The 18396-nt window shown below is 36.3% G+C and overlaps 1 protein-coding gene across 1 annotated transcript in view; it reads left to right on the plus strand.

Moving 5' to 3' along the window:
• Positions 1-18396, plus strand: part of LOC104909211 (protein piccolo-like) — a 121309-nt gene that overhangs the window by 80112 nt on the left and 22801 nt on the right. The window contains 4 exon segments of the mRNA XM_031552121.1: positions 582-1724; positions 8466-9689; positions 9692-13523; positions 13900-15905. Coding sequence (XP_031407981.1) covers positions 582-1724; positions 8466-9689; positions 9692-13523; positions 13900-15905 — 8205 coding nt within the window.

The following is an 18396-nucleotide window of genomic DNA, read 5'->3' on the forward strand; positions in this document are numbered from 1 at the left end:
CAATCTGGTCTAGGGAGCCTTCTTTGGCAGGGGGAGTTGGACTAGATGATCTCTAGAGGTCCCTTTCAGCCTCTACAATTCTGTGATTGTATGATTCTGTGATTTCTGTCTTTGAAAAGTCATTTTTCTATTCTAAAGAAACTGTATCCCAAACCTCACTACAAAAAGTCTGATTTCTTCTATGTAGTAGCTGGCTAATTGGCAAAAAAAGGTCTTTTATGAAGATTTGTCCTTTCTTTTCTTGATTTTCTGGAAAGTAGAATAAAAAGGGATTGTGCAGAAGAGAACTAACAGATGTTCTTCCTTGGTTACTGCCATATTAACTTAACCTGCAAAACATACCAAAAATTCAAGAGAGAAAGGTAACTTCTAAAAGAAAAAGCACAGAGTTTGTCAAAGTTAGAGAGATTTACCAAGTCAGAGGTAAAGTTACTATTGGTAGATTGTAGAGGATTTAGAAAACAATATGTGTTGGAAATACATAAGCAAATTTTGTAGATAAAGGTCACCAGTTTTTCAGGACAATGTATTTTACTGTTACGTTTTCATATAAGTAACTTCATATGTCTGTTCTATCACAGGTACAGGAATGGCTGTGCTTAAACTGTCAGACCCAAAGGGCAATGTCAGGACAACTTGGGGATATGGGCAAGGTGCCACTTCCAAAACTAGGCCCTTCGCAACCAGTATCCAAACCACCTGCGACTCCTCAAAAACAGCCTGTGCCTGCTGTCTCACATTCCCCACAGAAGACTTCCACACCGCCTACTCCAGCAGCCACAAAACCTAAAGAAGAACCAAGCGTTCCAAAGGAAGTTCCAAAACTTCAGCAAGGGAAATTTGAAAAAACATTGTCAGCTGATAAAAGCCAGCAAGGAATTCAGAAAGAAGATGCAAAATCTAAGCAGGGCAAACTTTTCAAGACACCTTCATCTGATAAAATACAACGTGTCTCCCAGAAGGAAGACTCAAGACTCCAGCAAACAAAACTGACAAAGACACCATCATCTGATAAAATTTTGCATGGAGTTCAAAAGGAGGACATAAAACTTCAAGAGGCAAAATTGGCAAAGATACCCTCAGCTGACAAAATTTTACATGGAGTTCAGAAAGAAGGCCCAAAACTCCAACAGATGAAAATGGCAAAGGCATTATCAGCAGACAAAATCCAACCTGCAACTCAGAAAGAGGATGTACAACTTCAGGAAATTAGATTGTCCAAGGCAGTTTCAGCTGATAAAATTCAACATGGAATTCAGAAAGATCTAAGTCTTCAACATGTGAAAATTGAGAAAACTTCTTCAGTGGAGAAAATCCAACAAGAAGATCAAAAAGAACCAAAACTTCAGCAAGATAAGCTGCCAAAGACACTTTCAGAAGATAAAATTCCCGCAACAGTAAGTTCAGATCAAAAGAAACCTTTAAGCAAATCTGAAGAAGATAAAAAACCTGAGCTCCTGGAAAAAAGTACTCCACATCCAGAGGACAAAAAAGAGCAAATTACAGCTGAGACAAAAGAGCACGTTACTGAACAGAAAGTGGAAGTTGAAGCACCTTGTGACAAACTGCATGGAAAGAAGCAAGAGGATGTTAAGAAAGAGGATTTGACAACTGGAATTCCACAGATGGTTTCAAAAACTGAAAAAGTGGAGGAAGAAAAAACTCCTGTTCCAGTGTCACGTCTGCCAAGATCTGACCATGTGGATGCAGTGAGAGAAAAAATAGTAAGTAGCTTTTTCCCTCTAAATGTTTTTCTCCTTTGTTACAATTTAGAGTCCCATCCTGATGGACCCTGTCATTTACATCTTCCTGCTCTTTATTGTTATGGATGATTGGGTCATCCCTATGAATGATACAAGATGATTCTCAGTGATAGAAGTACTCTTGTTGAGTGAGAGTTTCACCAATTAGCCTTGCTCTTTGCATGCAACTTTCCAATAGTTCTTGCATGATTTTCAGCTTAAATAGTTAAGCTTTGAAACTAAATCAAAGTTTCTGTTTTATGGGTTTTCAAATATTTATAATTTCTTTAACTCCTTCTTTAGACTCTCAAGACTTTGGAGTTTAATTTTTGAAATTGGAACATTTTCATAATTCTTAATCCCAAAAGCAAATAATTGATAATAAGTTGCACAGTATTTTGAACTACTAAAGGATGATAAACATTTTAGGAGTATTTTGTGATGCTTGAAAATGTTATGTTAAAGTGCGTAGTCTTCACATCTTTTAAATGTTTCATCTGCTTATCCTGTGTTTAAGTAGTGTTCATGATGAGCTCTTCATTCAGATCATTAGATGACTTTATAATATAATGTGCTAGGAGGCTGTATTTCTAAGTAAATTCATTTCCTAAATATGAAGCCAATAACAAGCTACTTATTAGTGGAAGTGGGTAACGTAGACCATTTGTTGATAAATGACAAATGATAGTTGATTTTTTTTTGTGCATCAGTACTGAAAGTTGGGTGCTGAACATTATATTACTAAAGTAGGAAAAGGTTTAGGAGAAAAGTCCAATCTTGCCAAAATTATATTTTAAAGTAAAATCCGTAAAAAATATCAGGTTTTTGTTTATTTCTTTTTTTGTTTGATAACCAAGGTATTTAGGCAGAAAATTATTCTGATTAGGAAATCATACTGTGGAGAGTTCTGTTAAAAATTATTATTTTTAGAAATCATGTTTGCAGTCTGATACATTTCCATCACATGATGTGTTTATATGATAGAATGCTATCAAGAGATGCAATATCATGTGGTTGTACTGAGGGAACACAAATTTTGTTCTCAGCAACATAGCCAAAATGCTCACTTCTGGAATAAACAAGAAAGAGATCTAAGAAAATGAAATATGCGTTTTGAGTATTTCGTATTAGGCATGAGACTCTAGTGCAGCAATTTCCAAGAAGAGCAAATTAACAAAATGTCTTTGGACACATTTTCATAGTAACATACATTAATATCAGTGAACCTAAGAAATACACTTGATTGTTTTGTTTTGTTTTTATTCAGATTTCTATTTTGTGTGTGTGTGTTCAAAAACTTCTGTGGTGAAAAGTTTTCATCACTCTCTATTCTCAGTCCTATATGGTCATTTTTGTGTTCTATGAAGATAAGAAAACACATGACACTCTTGGCAAATCTAAGATACATGTATTTGACTTCTGTCTCTGATAGCAACAGATTTTTATGGTATATTATTTCTAATTATCTCTTGATATATTATACGGTGCACACATACCTGCATTTCACTTTTGTTTCACTTAATCACTCTCACTGCCTTCTAACTTAATCAGAACTTCCTGAGTTAACTCCCTGGATGAAGTTTAACTTTCTTTTACTTTTGTCATTAGACTTTGAAGCACATTTAACTAAAGTTTATAAAGCATAATAGTTTAATTCATAAAAGGAAATACATAGATGTCATCTTTTAAGTATTTTTAAAATTAGAACATTCTGAAATAAAAATAAAAAGACCCCAAAATTGAAAGAATGACAATTGAATAGCTATTCACAGACAAAAAAAAAAAAAAAAAAGTATTGTTTCATTCTCCCTCCCCATCATTCCCCTGTTTTCCCTCATTGAAGAAATCATATTAACAAAAAATAATTAAATTCTAAACTTGGAATTTTGAAATTCTGGAGATAAAGCTGTTGTATCACCTAGTTTATGCTTCAGGAAAATAACTCTTTATTATTATTATTATTATATTTTAATGTTCACCCTACTTTACTTTAAACATTAGATACAATTCTCCCCAAGAAAACATGTGACAGAAATGGAGGATGAAATAATAGTTTTGGTATTTTCACTGATACTGTTTGGATAATTAAAAGACAATATTTATACACTGAAGATTATAATATATTTCAGGACAGAATCTTATGAAAGATTTCAGGTGTATTTCTAAATAACGATGTAAAGATGCAGCTAACAAATGACTAATGCCATTTTATATCAAAATATGTGAAAATGGTGATTAACTAACTCTTGTAGCATCTCAGTGAAATAATTAGATTACATTATCCTCATTTTTCATGGATAAAAAAAGTCAGCAACATGCCAACAAGGCTTAAAAGAAATGTAGAGGATAAAGATCTGTTACAGTAAAGCCAGGCTTGGAAAATGTCAGATCTCAATTATATTTAGAGATATGAGAACCTTTGAAATAAATGTGAGTTAAATATTGAAATATTTTTAAAGATTTGGCCTCAAATTATGGTTCAAGATATCATAATGCCATTTTTTCTTCACACAGTTTTTTTTCTCAATCATATTTTAAACTGTAATTTGTTCAAAGAGATATTAAGTAAAAAACTGTCTTTGCTGATGATTTACAGGTATTTTTTTCCTAATAAACTATCTTGTAATTACATGTGCAGTAGCAATTAATTGACCTAACAAGGATGCCTAGAATTCTGGGACAGTTATGACATACTGATTTGTCAGTGTGTAACAGTTGTCTTGAAAACTCCCAACTAACATAAAAGTAGTTCATTATATCTAAATGAACATGTTATAATGGTGTAACTTGTACATGTTTACAATACATCAGCCGCATGATGTAAGTGCCCTTATCATTGCCATCTCATATTTACTGAAGAATGATCATGTGCTTTGGTTGAATACCTGGTTAGAAATTCTGATATTGTAATATATTTTAAATTGACATTATGATGCTCTTAATTACAAAACATGGATGAGGGAGACAAAATAAGTAAGAAGAGGATCATTTGTAGGCAGATTGTTGGGCTCAGATTGTTAAATAAAATGTTTTGATAATATAAAAAAAAAATTTAATAGTTTATTCAATCAGAGACAGCTTGCACATAACTATATTGCTTCTATAAAGGAATGACCTTTTCAAAATCATGAGTTTGTCTGCACAATAAATTTTCTGCAACGGAACGTAATTCATTATTATTCCTTTATTAATCTTACTGAATTATAAATAATTTTAAAAGCTGACAAGACTTTTTTTATATCAGAGTTTTCTTTTAAAAGAGTTCTAATTTCATTTGATGACCGACTGACCATTTTAAAGTAAATTAGATATCACCTATTTTCAAATAAGCAAAAACTTCTTTTCTGAAATAGTTTTATGATATACTGTCACCATCATTGTAGAAACGCCACTGGAATTGTAGGAGTGCATCCAACATTAGGTCATGTTTGTCATTAGTACAAATTTAAAGAGGTTGCATTAATAACAAAAGTTTTTTCCTTATTGATTCAGATACATTTTTCATTCATTTTTCATTCTCTAACAGTTGTCAAATATATGTGTAATCCTTAGAAATATTTTCCTCAACAGTTTGTTGTTTGCCTAAAAAGCTTGTGTTTGATACAATTTGTTTACAAGTTTGTTGATGTCTTCATATATGTGATGGCCGATCTTATCCAAAATAGATTACTAGTCATTGAAGAGCAGATAAAGTTAATGACAATTCCTTTATCTCAGAATACTTGAAGGAGGGAAAAAAATGCATAAAGACCAAATGTTGCTTCTCATAAATTGCGTGCATATTATCTTAAAGCATGATGTGAAAGATTTTTTTTGCATCAGACAACTCTACATATAAAAAGGATAGAAAATATATTTATATAATAGCAGCCTTGAAAAGAAAGCTGGATTTTCTTGTCACATTTATGCTTAGGGAAGTCCCTAACTACTATAGAACTTTTTCTTCACCTTACTGTACAAATAGCAGCTTTTTCCAACATTCAGTATCTTATTATTTATAGCAGTGGTATGGTGTACGCTGGAGTTCATCAATATATCAGGCAATAGCAGCAGTCAGTTCCATCTTGTCTTGTTTGGGCATTGAGTAGATACTACACATTGGACACATAGATAATGTTACTATCTCAGATTAGGAGAATGGCTAAGGTTGTTCCATGCCCACCTGCTTGTTTATTTCTGAAGTTAACTACTTATTTAACATGTTCTGTCTCATATGATTTTTAAGTCATTTTATCACTTCGTCTCTCTGTGGAACTCTCATTGACTCACTTTCCCTACTTGGGCACAGTCTGTCCATCAACTGCTAGGAGACTTTCTGAGCTTGAACAATGTTTTGTTTAGTTTAGAAGCTAATGTTTAGATTAGAAGCTAATCTAAATTGATGACGTGTGCATAATTGGGTATGTCTTTGCAAGTATAAACATATTAGAAACAAAATAACAAATGCTGAAATTGTAATGGGGGTATGATATTTCTAGATGAAAAAAATCCTTTAGTTTTAACTGGAAATATATTTTTAAAAAACATATTCCAATAAATATCCCTTAAAAATATTCTATAATAATAGGAGTAAAGATATAAAGACAAGTTTAAAAATATCTATATATATTCTGTTTCATTTTCTACCTGATAGGAAAGGTCCATATGATTCTATCATTATGGGCTGAAGAATATCCAAAAGTACCTTTTTCATAATAATGAGTTCTGAAGTTTTTAAGTGATGATGGCTTCCCAGAGCTGTTTAGAGTGCATTTGGAGTTTTGTCCTTGTTTATGTATTAAACACAGCTTTATCAGCAGAGTTGTTCTTAGAAATAATTGTTGTCAAATCTAATTTTTAAATGCAACAACTTTTGCTCTAGAATCAGATACTTGGTTTATTATATTGGGTTCAGTATTGTTAAGAACAGATGTGGTTTCTATCCAAGGTAATATCTGATTTTGTTAAGTATATAATAAATCATTTTTCCGAAATGTAGGTTATTAAACTACATATTGATGAGTAGATTATTTTAATCTTATTGCCAGTGATTTTAGTGGAGGATTATGTGCACAGTGACATGCCTGAAGGCAAGAATAGGTACTTTAACTGTAAATTAAATAGTGAAAAAAATGGACTGCTTTTAGAAAATAAAATAACTGACAATAACAAATATTTGTTCTATGATATTTTGTCCTTAAATATAACTTTTGTGTGAATAAACATTTCAAAATATTAAAAAATTGACAGCAACTAAACATAAGTGTGAATGTACCTACTATAAAACTATAGATGGTACTAAAACTATAATAACTTTCATGACTTTTTTTGTTATTTGTTCCACAGTATTTTCTCTTGAATGCAGCATAATGCTAAGAATGCTGATAAATCACAGATTTAAGTAAATTGTTAGGTCTACTTCAGAAATCATTGACTTAGATTAACAAAATTGATAAATAATCATAGAATCATCGTAGAACCGTAGAATGACGGTTCTAGTTCCAAGCCCATGCCATATGTAGGATTGCCAACCACTGAATCGGGCTGCCCAGGGACCCATCCAACCTGGCCTTGAATGCTTCCGGAGATGGTGTATCCACAGTTTCTCTGGGCAACTTGTTCCAGTGCCTCCAATGACTCTGATAGTACCTGAGTGCTATAATAAATGCTTAGGTCACATCATATTATTAAAATCAGGAGACTTGGTATGCTTGTTCACAAATTACTACTGGAAAGGAAGACACTTCTTGTTAATAAGATAAGCTGTCATTTGGAAACAGGGTTATTATGTTAGTTGGATGATGAGATTCTTCCAGTAAGTAGAGAATTTCACAGCTGTGAGAAATTAGGAGGCATTTCACATCTAGGAGAAGGGAAACTGGTGTGAAAATATTTGTTGTAGGATATTCTTCATATTTTGTTATCCAATGGAAAGTAGGAAAGTATTGGTTACGATGTTCAGTTGCATATGCCTGCCTTGTTTTCTTCCTATTTCCTTTGATCAATAGCTGTCTGTCTTGCTTTTATCACATACAATTATACTTCCCTAGCATCAGCTTACTTCTGCATTACAAATGTACTGAGAAACTCATTTTTAATGAACTGCTGAGAAAATGTTTGTATGCATATGGGGACATTCCAGACCACGTTAACTCATGCTTCAGTACTCTGTGTATTCTTATGTTACAATTGTAACACTACAGAAAAACGAAACCAAAGCTCCAAAATTTGAGAAGATTCACATATTTCTAGGGAACTGTAAAAGATTAAATGGGCAAAGTAAGGAGTAGTCCCCAGAAATAATGCAGGCTGTTTGGTAAGCTATATTTATATGTAGAACTCTGTAGGTAATTTTGAAGGATAAGTAATTAAATGTTAATTTAAATTAGCCAACAAAAAATTTGTCCCGTGCACATGTGAACAAAAGATAGACTATCATTAGATAGGATTCTGAAAGCAATTAACTACTCTATTTGCTTTTTATTTGCATTTAAAATTTTACAACTTATAATATCATTTACTGATGTGAAAAATCAGGCAAAGCATAGTTAAATGTTAGCATAGTTAATGGCTTTGCAAAGCAGAATTAGTGTTTAGTCATTTATGATTTAATATAATTTGACTTAAAATTTTACATCTTGGACTTTAGCTCATCTTTTAGAAAAACACACATATGTAATTGCTTGGAGACATAAAGAATTTATATATAAGTATATACACACGGATATGTATTTATTTTTTTAGGAAAAGGAGGATGACAAATCAGATACATCAAGCTCTCAGCAACAGAAAAGTCCACAAGGTCTGAGTGACACCGGGTATTCTTCTGATGGGATATCAAGTTCACTTGGTGAAATTCCAAGTCATATCCCCAGTGATGAAAAGGACTTACCCAGAGAACCTAGTCAAAAAGACACTATTTCACAAGAAAGTCCACCGAGCCCCTCAGATCTAGCTAAATTAGAAAGTACTGTCCTTTCTATTTTGGAAGCTCAGGCAAGTACACTTGCTGATGAAAAATCTTTGAAAAGGAAAGAACTTTATGAAGCATACAGTGAACAGACAAAGGATCAGCATAAAACAAAGCCTTTGCCAGTTACTCCAGAGTCTTACAGTTCTGATGAGGAAGACTTAAAAGCTACTCAAGAAGGTGAAAGAACCATTGCAGCAGATAGCAAGGGAGGTGCTTCGTCCCAAACTGACTACAAGGAAGAAGATGGAGGAGATGACACACCAGCAAGAAGACAACGCTATGATTCTGTGGAAGACAGCAGTGAGAGTGAAAACTCACCTGTACCAAGGAGAAAAAGAAGAGCTAGTGTTGGCTCTTCAAGTAGTGATGAGTACAAACGAGATGACAGTCAGGGATCTGGTGATGAAGAAGACTTCATTAGAAAACAAATTATAGAGATGAGTGCTGATGAAGATGCCTCAGGTTCTGAAGATGATGAATTCATTAGAACTCAACTCAAAGAGATCAGTGTAACTGAAAGCCAAAAGAAAGAAGAAGTGAAAAGCAAAGCCAAAGGAACAGCAGGAAAACATAGGAGAATGGCACGGAAAAGTAGTGCAGGCTATGATGAGGATGCAGGAAGACGACATTCATGGCATGATGATGATGATGAGACTTTTGATGAAAGCCCAGAGCCAAAATACAGGGAAACTAAAAGTCAAGATGGTGAAGAACTTGCTATAAGTGGAGGAGGAGGCCTTCGGCGTTTCAAAACAATAGAATTAAATAGTACAATAACAAGCAAATATTCTGAGACACCTGAACAACAGAAGGGTATTTTGTATTTTGATGAAGAGCCTGAGCTAGAGATGGAGAGTCTTACAGATTCACCTGAAGATAGATCTAGAGGAGAAGGGTCTTCTAGTTTACATGCTTCTAGTTTCACACCAGGTACATCACCTACTTCAGTATCATCACTTGATGAAGACAGTGACAGCAGTCCTAGTCACAAAAACTGGGAGGCGAGAGCAAACAGCAGCGCAAAGCTAGGCATCGGTCTCATGGTCCACTTCTTCCAACTATTGAAGATTCTTCAGAAGAAGAAGAACTACGGGAAGAAGAGGAACTGCTAAAGGAACAAGAGAAACAGCGTGAGCTAGAACAGCAACAAAGAAAAAGTTCTAGCAAAAAATCTAAAAAGGACAAGGATGAACTGAGAGCTCAGAGAAGAAGAGAGCGTCCAAAGACTCCTCCAAGCAATCTTTCTCCCATTGAAGATGCCTCTCCAACAGAAGAATTACGACAGGCAGCAGAAATGGAAGAGTTGCACAGATCTTCCTGTTCGGAGTACTCACCTAGTATTGAATCAGATCCTGAAGGATTTGAAATCAGCCCAGAAAAAATAATAGAAGTACAAAAAGTTTACAAATTGCCTACTGCTGTCTCTCTATACTCACCAACAGATGAAAAACTAATTGGAGTCCTAAAAGAGGAAAGTGGTCAAAAGACACTGAAAAGTGCTGAAGAGGTATATGAGGAAATGATTCATAAGACCCACAAGTCCAAGTCTTTTCAAATTACGAGCGAAAAAGATGAGGTATTTGAAAAAGAATCTTTATATGGTGGAATGCTGATAGAGGATTATATTTATGAGTCTTTAATAGAGGATACTTACAATGGAACTGTTGATACTAATCTTGGAATGAGACAAGATGAGAATAATGAATATTTACAGCAGAGAGGAAAAGAGAAAAAAATAAGAGCTTCAGAACAGATCTATGATGAACCACAGAAAATTACTGATCTACAGGAAGACTATTATAGTGTAGAGTCTTTATGTTCAATTGTGCCTCAAGAAGATATTGTTTCTAGTTCTTATATTATTCCAGAAAGTCATGAAATAGTTGTATTAGACAGCACAGTAACTTCCACCACTGAAGAAAAGCAGTTGTTAGATGCAGAAGCTGCTTATGAGGAGCTTATGAAAAAACAAAGAATGCAGCTAACTCCTGGGTCCAGTCCAACACAGCCAACTTCAGATTTTGCTCCTGCATCTGATACGAAGGTATCTAGTATTGGAGAAATGGCAGATAGCACATCTTTAACATCAAGCACCACTTCAGCAATCTCAGATGTATCATCTCTCAGTAGCATAGCACTTTCTATTCCAGATGTTAAAATAACACAGCATTTTACAGCAGAGGAAATCGAAGACGAATACTTAACAGATTATGCTAGAGAAATTCAAGAAATAATTTCTCATGAAACATCGATGTTGACATATTCTGAGATATCAGAAGGTGCTGCATCAATTTTACCTTCTGATACAGCTTCCTTAACATCATCTACATCTTCTGTTTGCACCACAGACAGTTCATCACCTATAGATAGTGCAACCACAAGTTATGTAGATACAGCAGATGCTGTAAGTAAACTAGCAGATTCTGAAGACATAATAGCCCAAGTTCCCTTTACATCTACAGAAGAGTACTCTGAAGTGAGCATGCCTTATGAATCTGTTGCCGGAGCCACTAAAAGGCCAACTATAGCCTCAGATATGGATACTGTGCATCAAGCTGCAGTTTGTTTGCCTGAAACTGCACCTTCAGTATTCACCACTACAGTTGCAAAATCCAAGCAGTATGCAGCTGATACCATTACTTATGATATCTCCTCAGCAGAAAAGGATGCAGCTAGAAAAATGAAAAGTACAGTAGAGGCTGGCATTGTCAAAATTCATCATGAAGATTCACACAAAGAATCGAGTCTTGATATGACAAGGGTTAACTTGACTGGTGCTACGTCTGATCAACCACCCATATGTGTAGCATCAGTTTCAGTTAAAGAGCCTGCATCAGAAACACCTTCTGTACCTACACCCAGAGTTGTAAGTAAGACCAGCATAGTCTCCATGCCTTCCTCAGCTCCTGCTCTAACATCCAAAGTATTTTCACTTTTTAGAAGCTCTTCTTTGGATTCTCCTGCACAACCTTCTCCACCTCCACCCCCACCACCACCACCTCCTCCTCCTCCGCCTTTACCTCCACCTATTTTACCCAAACCAGCCATTTATCCCAAAAAGAAGTCACAGATTCAGGCTCCCATGGCAACAGTTCCCACAACAGTACCTTTAACAAGTGTTGCTACACTGGAATCCGCAGCTGTATTAAAGAATCATGTGGTACCTATCACAAAAACATACACCTCAACACCACCTCCTGTACCACCCAAGCCGTCCTCTATTCCAGCAGGGCTCGTTTTCAGTCACAGGCCTACTGAAGTAACTAAACCTCCAATTGCTCCTAAACCAGCAGTTCCTCCACTCCCAATAGCTGTTCATAAGCCAGCAGAAACACAGCCCAAACCATTAGGTTTGTCATTGACATCAAGTATGACTCTGAATTTGGTCTCTTCATCTGAATACAAAATAGCATCTCCCACATCCCCTTTATCTCCACACTCTAACAAATCTTCACCAAGGTTGGCAAAACCCTCACAGGAAACTTATGTTGTCATCACATTGCCATCTGAGCCTGGAACTCCCACAGAAGCTATCACTAGCCAGGCTGTTACCAGCTGGCCTTTAGAAGCACCTTCTAAAGAACAGATTCCCCAGCCTATGCAACCAATTTTTACTTCATCCATGAAAGCTGTGGAAATTCAAAGTATGGCAGATCAGAGTATGTATATTACAGGTGCTTTGCAAACTATTCCTATGACCACACAATCAACTTTTGAAAAAGTATCTAGTTCAAAATCAGAAGCAGTAACAACAGAGGTAGCCAAAACCACAGTGTCTGTAGTGAAGCGCCCAGTGCCCAGTGTTGGTTTAGGCAGTGTTGCTATTAGTATACCTCCAGAGCCAATATATATAACAGATCAACCCAGGTACAGAGAGAATGGAAAATTCCATCCTTTGGGTGATGTCATTGATCTTCGCACTTTAACTAAGATGGATATTGAAATGAGGGACAGCTGTATGGATCTGTCTTCTGTTTCCATGGATGCAAGAAGGCAAATGCCCTCAGGTGATGCATCTGGGAGGCCAGTAAGTACTGTTCAGCCAGCCATAATAAATCTTAGTACTGCATGCGTTGCAGATCCTTCTCTGTCTATAGTCACTGAGACAGTAGCTGTCATGACCTGCACTGCCACTGTAAGCTACTCTGCCAGCACAGACAGCCTTGTGGATCTGGGACATGCAATGACAACTCCACTGCAGCTAACAACATCAAAACATTTTGAGCCTGCATACAGAGTAACAAGCAGCCAGCCTTTCCCTATAAGTAGAGATGAAGTGCCAATAAATTTATCCCTAGGTACTTCAACACATGCAGTGACATGGGCTGCTACAAAGCCTGTTACTGTACCACCAGTTAATGTCACAAATGGTTGGACTGATCTCTCCACTTCTCAAGAGCCGATGGAGGTTGGAGCAGTTGACCTCAGCACTACAAAATCTCACAGAACAGTTGTAACAATGGATGAAACTACTTCAGGTATCATAACTACAGTAATAGAAGATGATGAAAAGCCTGTGGACCTGACTGCAGGGAGAAGAGCTGTCTGCTGTGATATGGTTTATAAACTGCCATTTGGTAGAAGCTGTACAGCCCAGCAACCTCCAACTACACTTCCTGAGGACCGATTTGGTTACAGGGATGACCACTATCAATATGATCGTTCAGGGTCATATGGCTACCGAGGAATGGGAGGTATGAAACCATCTATGTCTGACACAAATTTATCAGAAGCTGGATTGTTTGCATATAAAAGCAAGAATAGCTTTGATTATCGAGTTGGGGCAACTGATGCAGCAGTAGATCTTACTTCTGGAAGAGTTACTTCAGGTCAGTATGACACAGCTGCAGATCTTTCTTTGAAATGTGATTATGATGTTCCTCATCTCATTTCAGGATGATTTTTTACATATTATTATTTTTCCCCTTCTGTTGATTTGTTTTCTTTTGGACATTGTGACAAACAATTCTGGATTACACCTGTATTTCATTTCTTCATTTTACATATGTGTTTTGCACAGAGATGCCTGCATGTGCCTGCATGTTAAGAAATGCTGCTTCCTTCACATCTAAAATAGATCAATAACCTGAAGATTTGCATGCAGTTTCCCCTCCCCATTTAATTCATCAAGATGAGATGACTATCAGAGTCCACAGAGCAGCATTCTTTGTGGGACTGGACTGTAACTTTGCCCTGTAATTTCAGGTGAGGTTATGGATTACTCAAGCAAGACCACTGGTCCTTACCCAGAGACTCGACAGGTAATTTCTGGCATCGGGATCAGTACACCACAGTATTCCCAAGCAAGAATGGTATCATCCCTCAGTTCCCCATTCGGCGCTGGAAGTGTTTTAAGATCATCCAATGGTGTTGTTTATTCTTCAGTAGCAACTCCAATCCCATCTACATTTGCCATCACTACACAACCTGGTTCTATTTTCAGTACTACTGTCAGAGATTTACCTACTCTCCAAACAATTGATTCAGTGCCCTCATTATCAACTTTGCAACAAAATCAACCACTTCCAAGATCATACAGTTTCTTGACAACAATGGCAGCTGAAAAAGATGCAAGTGCTACTCTTGATATTGAGACAGGCTTACCACCTCTTACTCTAGAAGCTATTGCCACTGAGCCAACCAACTTAATACCTGCTACAGCATCTGAAGTTTATACAGATGTAATCGAAGATGAGGTTGCTCTTATCATTGCCCCTGAAGAAGGCAAACAGCAGCAGCTTGATTTGGAGCGTGAACTTCTTGAACTCGAGAAAATTAAACAACAACGCTTTGCTGAAGAGCTAGAATGGGAACGTCAGGAAATTCAAAGATTTAGGGAACAAGAGAAATTTATGGTGCAAAAAAAGCTTGAGGAGCTGCAATCCATGAAACATCATCTCTTATTTCAGCAAGAGGAAGAACGGCAAGCTCAGTATATGATGAGACAAGAGACATTAGCCCAGCAACAGTTGCAACTTGAACAATTCCAACAACTTCAACAACAGCTCCACCAACAGTTAGAGGAACAAAAAATTCGACAAATATATCAATATGGTTATGATCCTTCAGGAACTGGCTCTCCACAAACAACCACAGATCAAGCCCTTTTGGAAGGACAGTATGCAACCACAGAAAATGGCCAATTTTGGCCTACTGATGATGCAACCACTACAGCTTCAGGAGTGCTGGGTATTGAAATTCCACAAAGCCAAACTTGGTATACAGTTCAGTCAGATGGTATTACCCAATACATACCTAGGTCTGGTATCCTGAGCTCTGTTTCAGAAATGTCTCTGAAAGATATTGATATTAGAGAGGAGAAGCAATTGAAAAAGAGAAGTTCAATGCCAAAATTACGTGGTCCCTATGAGGAGCTGGAGGAGTCTCTGGAAGAAGAGCCCAGATGCTACAAAAAGATAGTGGACAGTGGAGTGCAAACTGATGATGAGGACGGAGCAGACAGAGGTTACACAAACAGGAGACGAAGAACTAAGAAGAGTGTTGATACAAGTGTCCAGACAGATGATGAAGATCAAGATGAATGGGATCTTTCTAGCAGATCTAGAAGAAAGCCTCGTGTAGGGAAATACAGTGAGAGTACTACAGAGGCAGACAATGCCAAACAATTCTCCAAAGTGTCTAGTATTGCAGTTCAGACAGTAGCAGAGATTTCAGTACAAACAGAACCTGTAGGAACAATAAGAACACCTTCAATCAGGGCTCGATTGGATGCTAAGGTTGAAATCATAAAACACATTTCAGCTCCAGAAAAGACATATAAAGGAGAAAGTTTGGGGTGTCAAACAGAGACAGAGTCAGACAATCAGAGTCCCCAGTATTTGTCAGCTTCATCCCCTCAGAAAGATAAAAAACGCCCAACACCATTAGAAATAGGCTACTCATCTCACCTTCGTCCGGACTCCACCCTGCAGGTAGTCCCTTCCCCTCCCAAATCTCCCAAAGTTCTCTATTCACCCATTTCACCTGTTTCACCAAGCAAAGTTATAGAGTCAGCATTTGTACCATACGAAAAATCCATCACTGATGACATCAGCCCTCAGAAGATGCTCCATGCTGACATTGCCAAGGTTCCTCCATCAAGCCCAAAGGCAGCAAAGATGATGCAGCGCTCTATGTCTGATCCTAAGCCCCTGAGTCCCACAGCAGAAGACAGTTCCAGAGCTCAGTTTCAGTACACTGAGGGTTTCATGGTAAGAAGTATTTGTTTTCTTTTTTTTTTTTTTTTTTTTTTCCGGTATGCAATTGTACAGCTGACTATTATAGCATGAGGGCTGATAAACTCATTAGCAGTGGCTATGTATGTAGTCTTTTCAACATGCTGATAAGTCCCAATGAATGTCTGCTGCCTAAAGCAAGGCTATTTCAGTCATTGCTTTGCCTGGAAATAGGGGAACTGAGATCACAGTCTTAGTGAGATTCAGGAAAAAATGAACAACAAATATTTGTTCAAAATTTGAACGACAGTTTTTGTTTTAAATGGTACTTAACTGCCAATAAAATAGTTACTAGCAATTCCTAGAAAATGAGAAACATTTTCTTTTCTAATAATACTACACCCAGCTCATGTGGCATGGTCTGTAGTGTATTTACACTGGAATTACTGTATATGCCCTTGAGACAGATGACACCAGATTTGTAATTTCATGATTTAGCTGATTTTTAGCCATTTGTGATACTGTTGGTAATCTTATGTCCCAGTGTGTATGTACTTCTTTTACCTCTTCCAAACTGAAGGTTTTAAGACCAGAAATAGGTTTTTTTTTCCTGGTTTGTTTTGGATAGGAAGAATTACCAAGAAGTTATGCAAGTGCTGTTTCTTATGAGGTCAGGGGAGATGTACTGGTTTCAGTTCAGATAGAGACAATTTTGAATAATAAAGGACTGACATTATAAATTTTCTATTTCTATGGCATTCTTTCTCCTTGAGAAGATTTCTGATTTGGGAATCAATCCATTGTTAATGAATGTGAGGAAGTAGTATTGTTTAACAAAACAAACAAACAAAAAAACATAATTTAACATGTTCTTGGCTGTCCTTTTGTCTGAATCCATTCTGTCAATTGTAGGGTCAGTATCTAACTTGTAAGAGCTCTAGAAGAACTGCCATTTGACTTCTGTAATTTTTGTCTTTTATGTTCCATTGTCTGTGAATACATAAGTAAGTCTGTAGTACAGACTGAATAGAATAAAGTGAGTTTGTCCTTCTGTGTTTGATACTTTGTAGTGACCACGTTTGTCTGGTTATACCCTATGAGAACCTCATTGTAAGCAGTTTCTACAGCTTTACATATTTGATCAGATATTAAGTACTTCCTGTGCTATCACTGCTTAAAACCATTATTAGTAGTTTGAAGGGAAAACTGTAGTCTTGACGTATCAACATCATTCCCTAATGCAGGATTAACAGCGTGAGAAACAGTAGCATGAACACTCCTTTCATGTAGAACAGCACCTTGAAAAATGTTGAGCAGATGTAATAAAAGGTTGAGTTGTACGCGATGTTGGAGAGTAATTGTAATATAATACACTAATTGGCAGTGCAGTGAAACTATTACTGAGGACGAATGATTCACTTCACTTATGTTATATGCATATATATGTAATATGGATTGCATATATATGTAATATGGATTGTGTTCTTTGTACAGTGATGGATGATGATAAATTCTATAAATACTGATTTTTTAGAAGTTTATGCTGGAGTTTGAGCATGTACAGTATTCATTAATGAAGACACGAAAACAAAAATCTTGCTTTCATTACTTACCCACATGGTTATCATTTTGCTCTGATCCCAAACAGTAATGAACTATACTGTTTACACTACTATGTAGTCATCAAGCAGAATATAGTCCATGTCTCAAAGTGCTTACAATTTAACTCAATGAGACGGGCATTTTTTCTGGAACTTGAACTACAAATTGACTAATGCAAGGAAAGTAAAAATCTTCCATGTTTTTAAAGTGGACTGTGTTAACCGTGTCTTGTGGCATGTGGTAGGGAAACTGCTCTGCAAACCTCGCATGGCCATCATGGCAGCTTTCCGACCTGATGTTATGTCAAGTGCTAGGTATGTTTTCCCCTCTCTTTCTGATACAGGCTCTTATGTTCAGTTAGCTTAGGCTGGAATCAGTTGAAAAATAAGCCAGCAGAAGTTATACATAATTAAAAAAATACTTAGAAAGACTCAGAAAGTAATCTAATGATATCATCAGCATCTGGAAATATGGGCATAATTTGCTTTGGCATTATCTGTGTGAGTTTCAATTCTTAATTACTCAATCCAGTTGTACTGGGAAGAAAGGATCTTCAGCTTCCAGAAGACTTCCAGTATTCATTCCAGTATAACTATGATTTTTGATACCAACAAAGAACCTGGTGTTAGAAGTTCGCATCTCAAAACTACAGGAAAAAGCAGACAGTGTTTTCTTCTTTTATGCCTTAATAGTCTTACTCAAAAATTCCTCCTGATAATATATACATAGTGGCACTGTTGAGAAAGTATAAACCTTGATGACATTTTTTTCTACTGCAGATTTATCTTGTTACAACATACTGTTATTATACTGAAGTTTAAATTCAAGATCATTTATGGATAATCTTAATAATTATGAAATGAAAATATGAAATGAAAATATTTCATCAACATTGAAGTATTTTTGGATTGCAGCTGTTTTTTTT

Source organism: Meleagris gallopavo, chromosome 1, assembly GCF_000146605.3.
Source record: "Meleagris gallopavo isolate NT-WF06-2002-E0010 breed Aviagen turkey brand Nicholas breeding stock chromosome 1, Turkey_5.1, whole genome shotgun sequence".
NCBI lineage: Eukaryota > Metazoa > Chordata > Aves > Galliformes > Phasianidae > Meleagris > Meleagris gallopavo.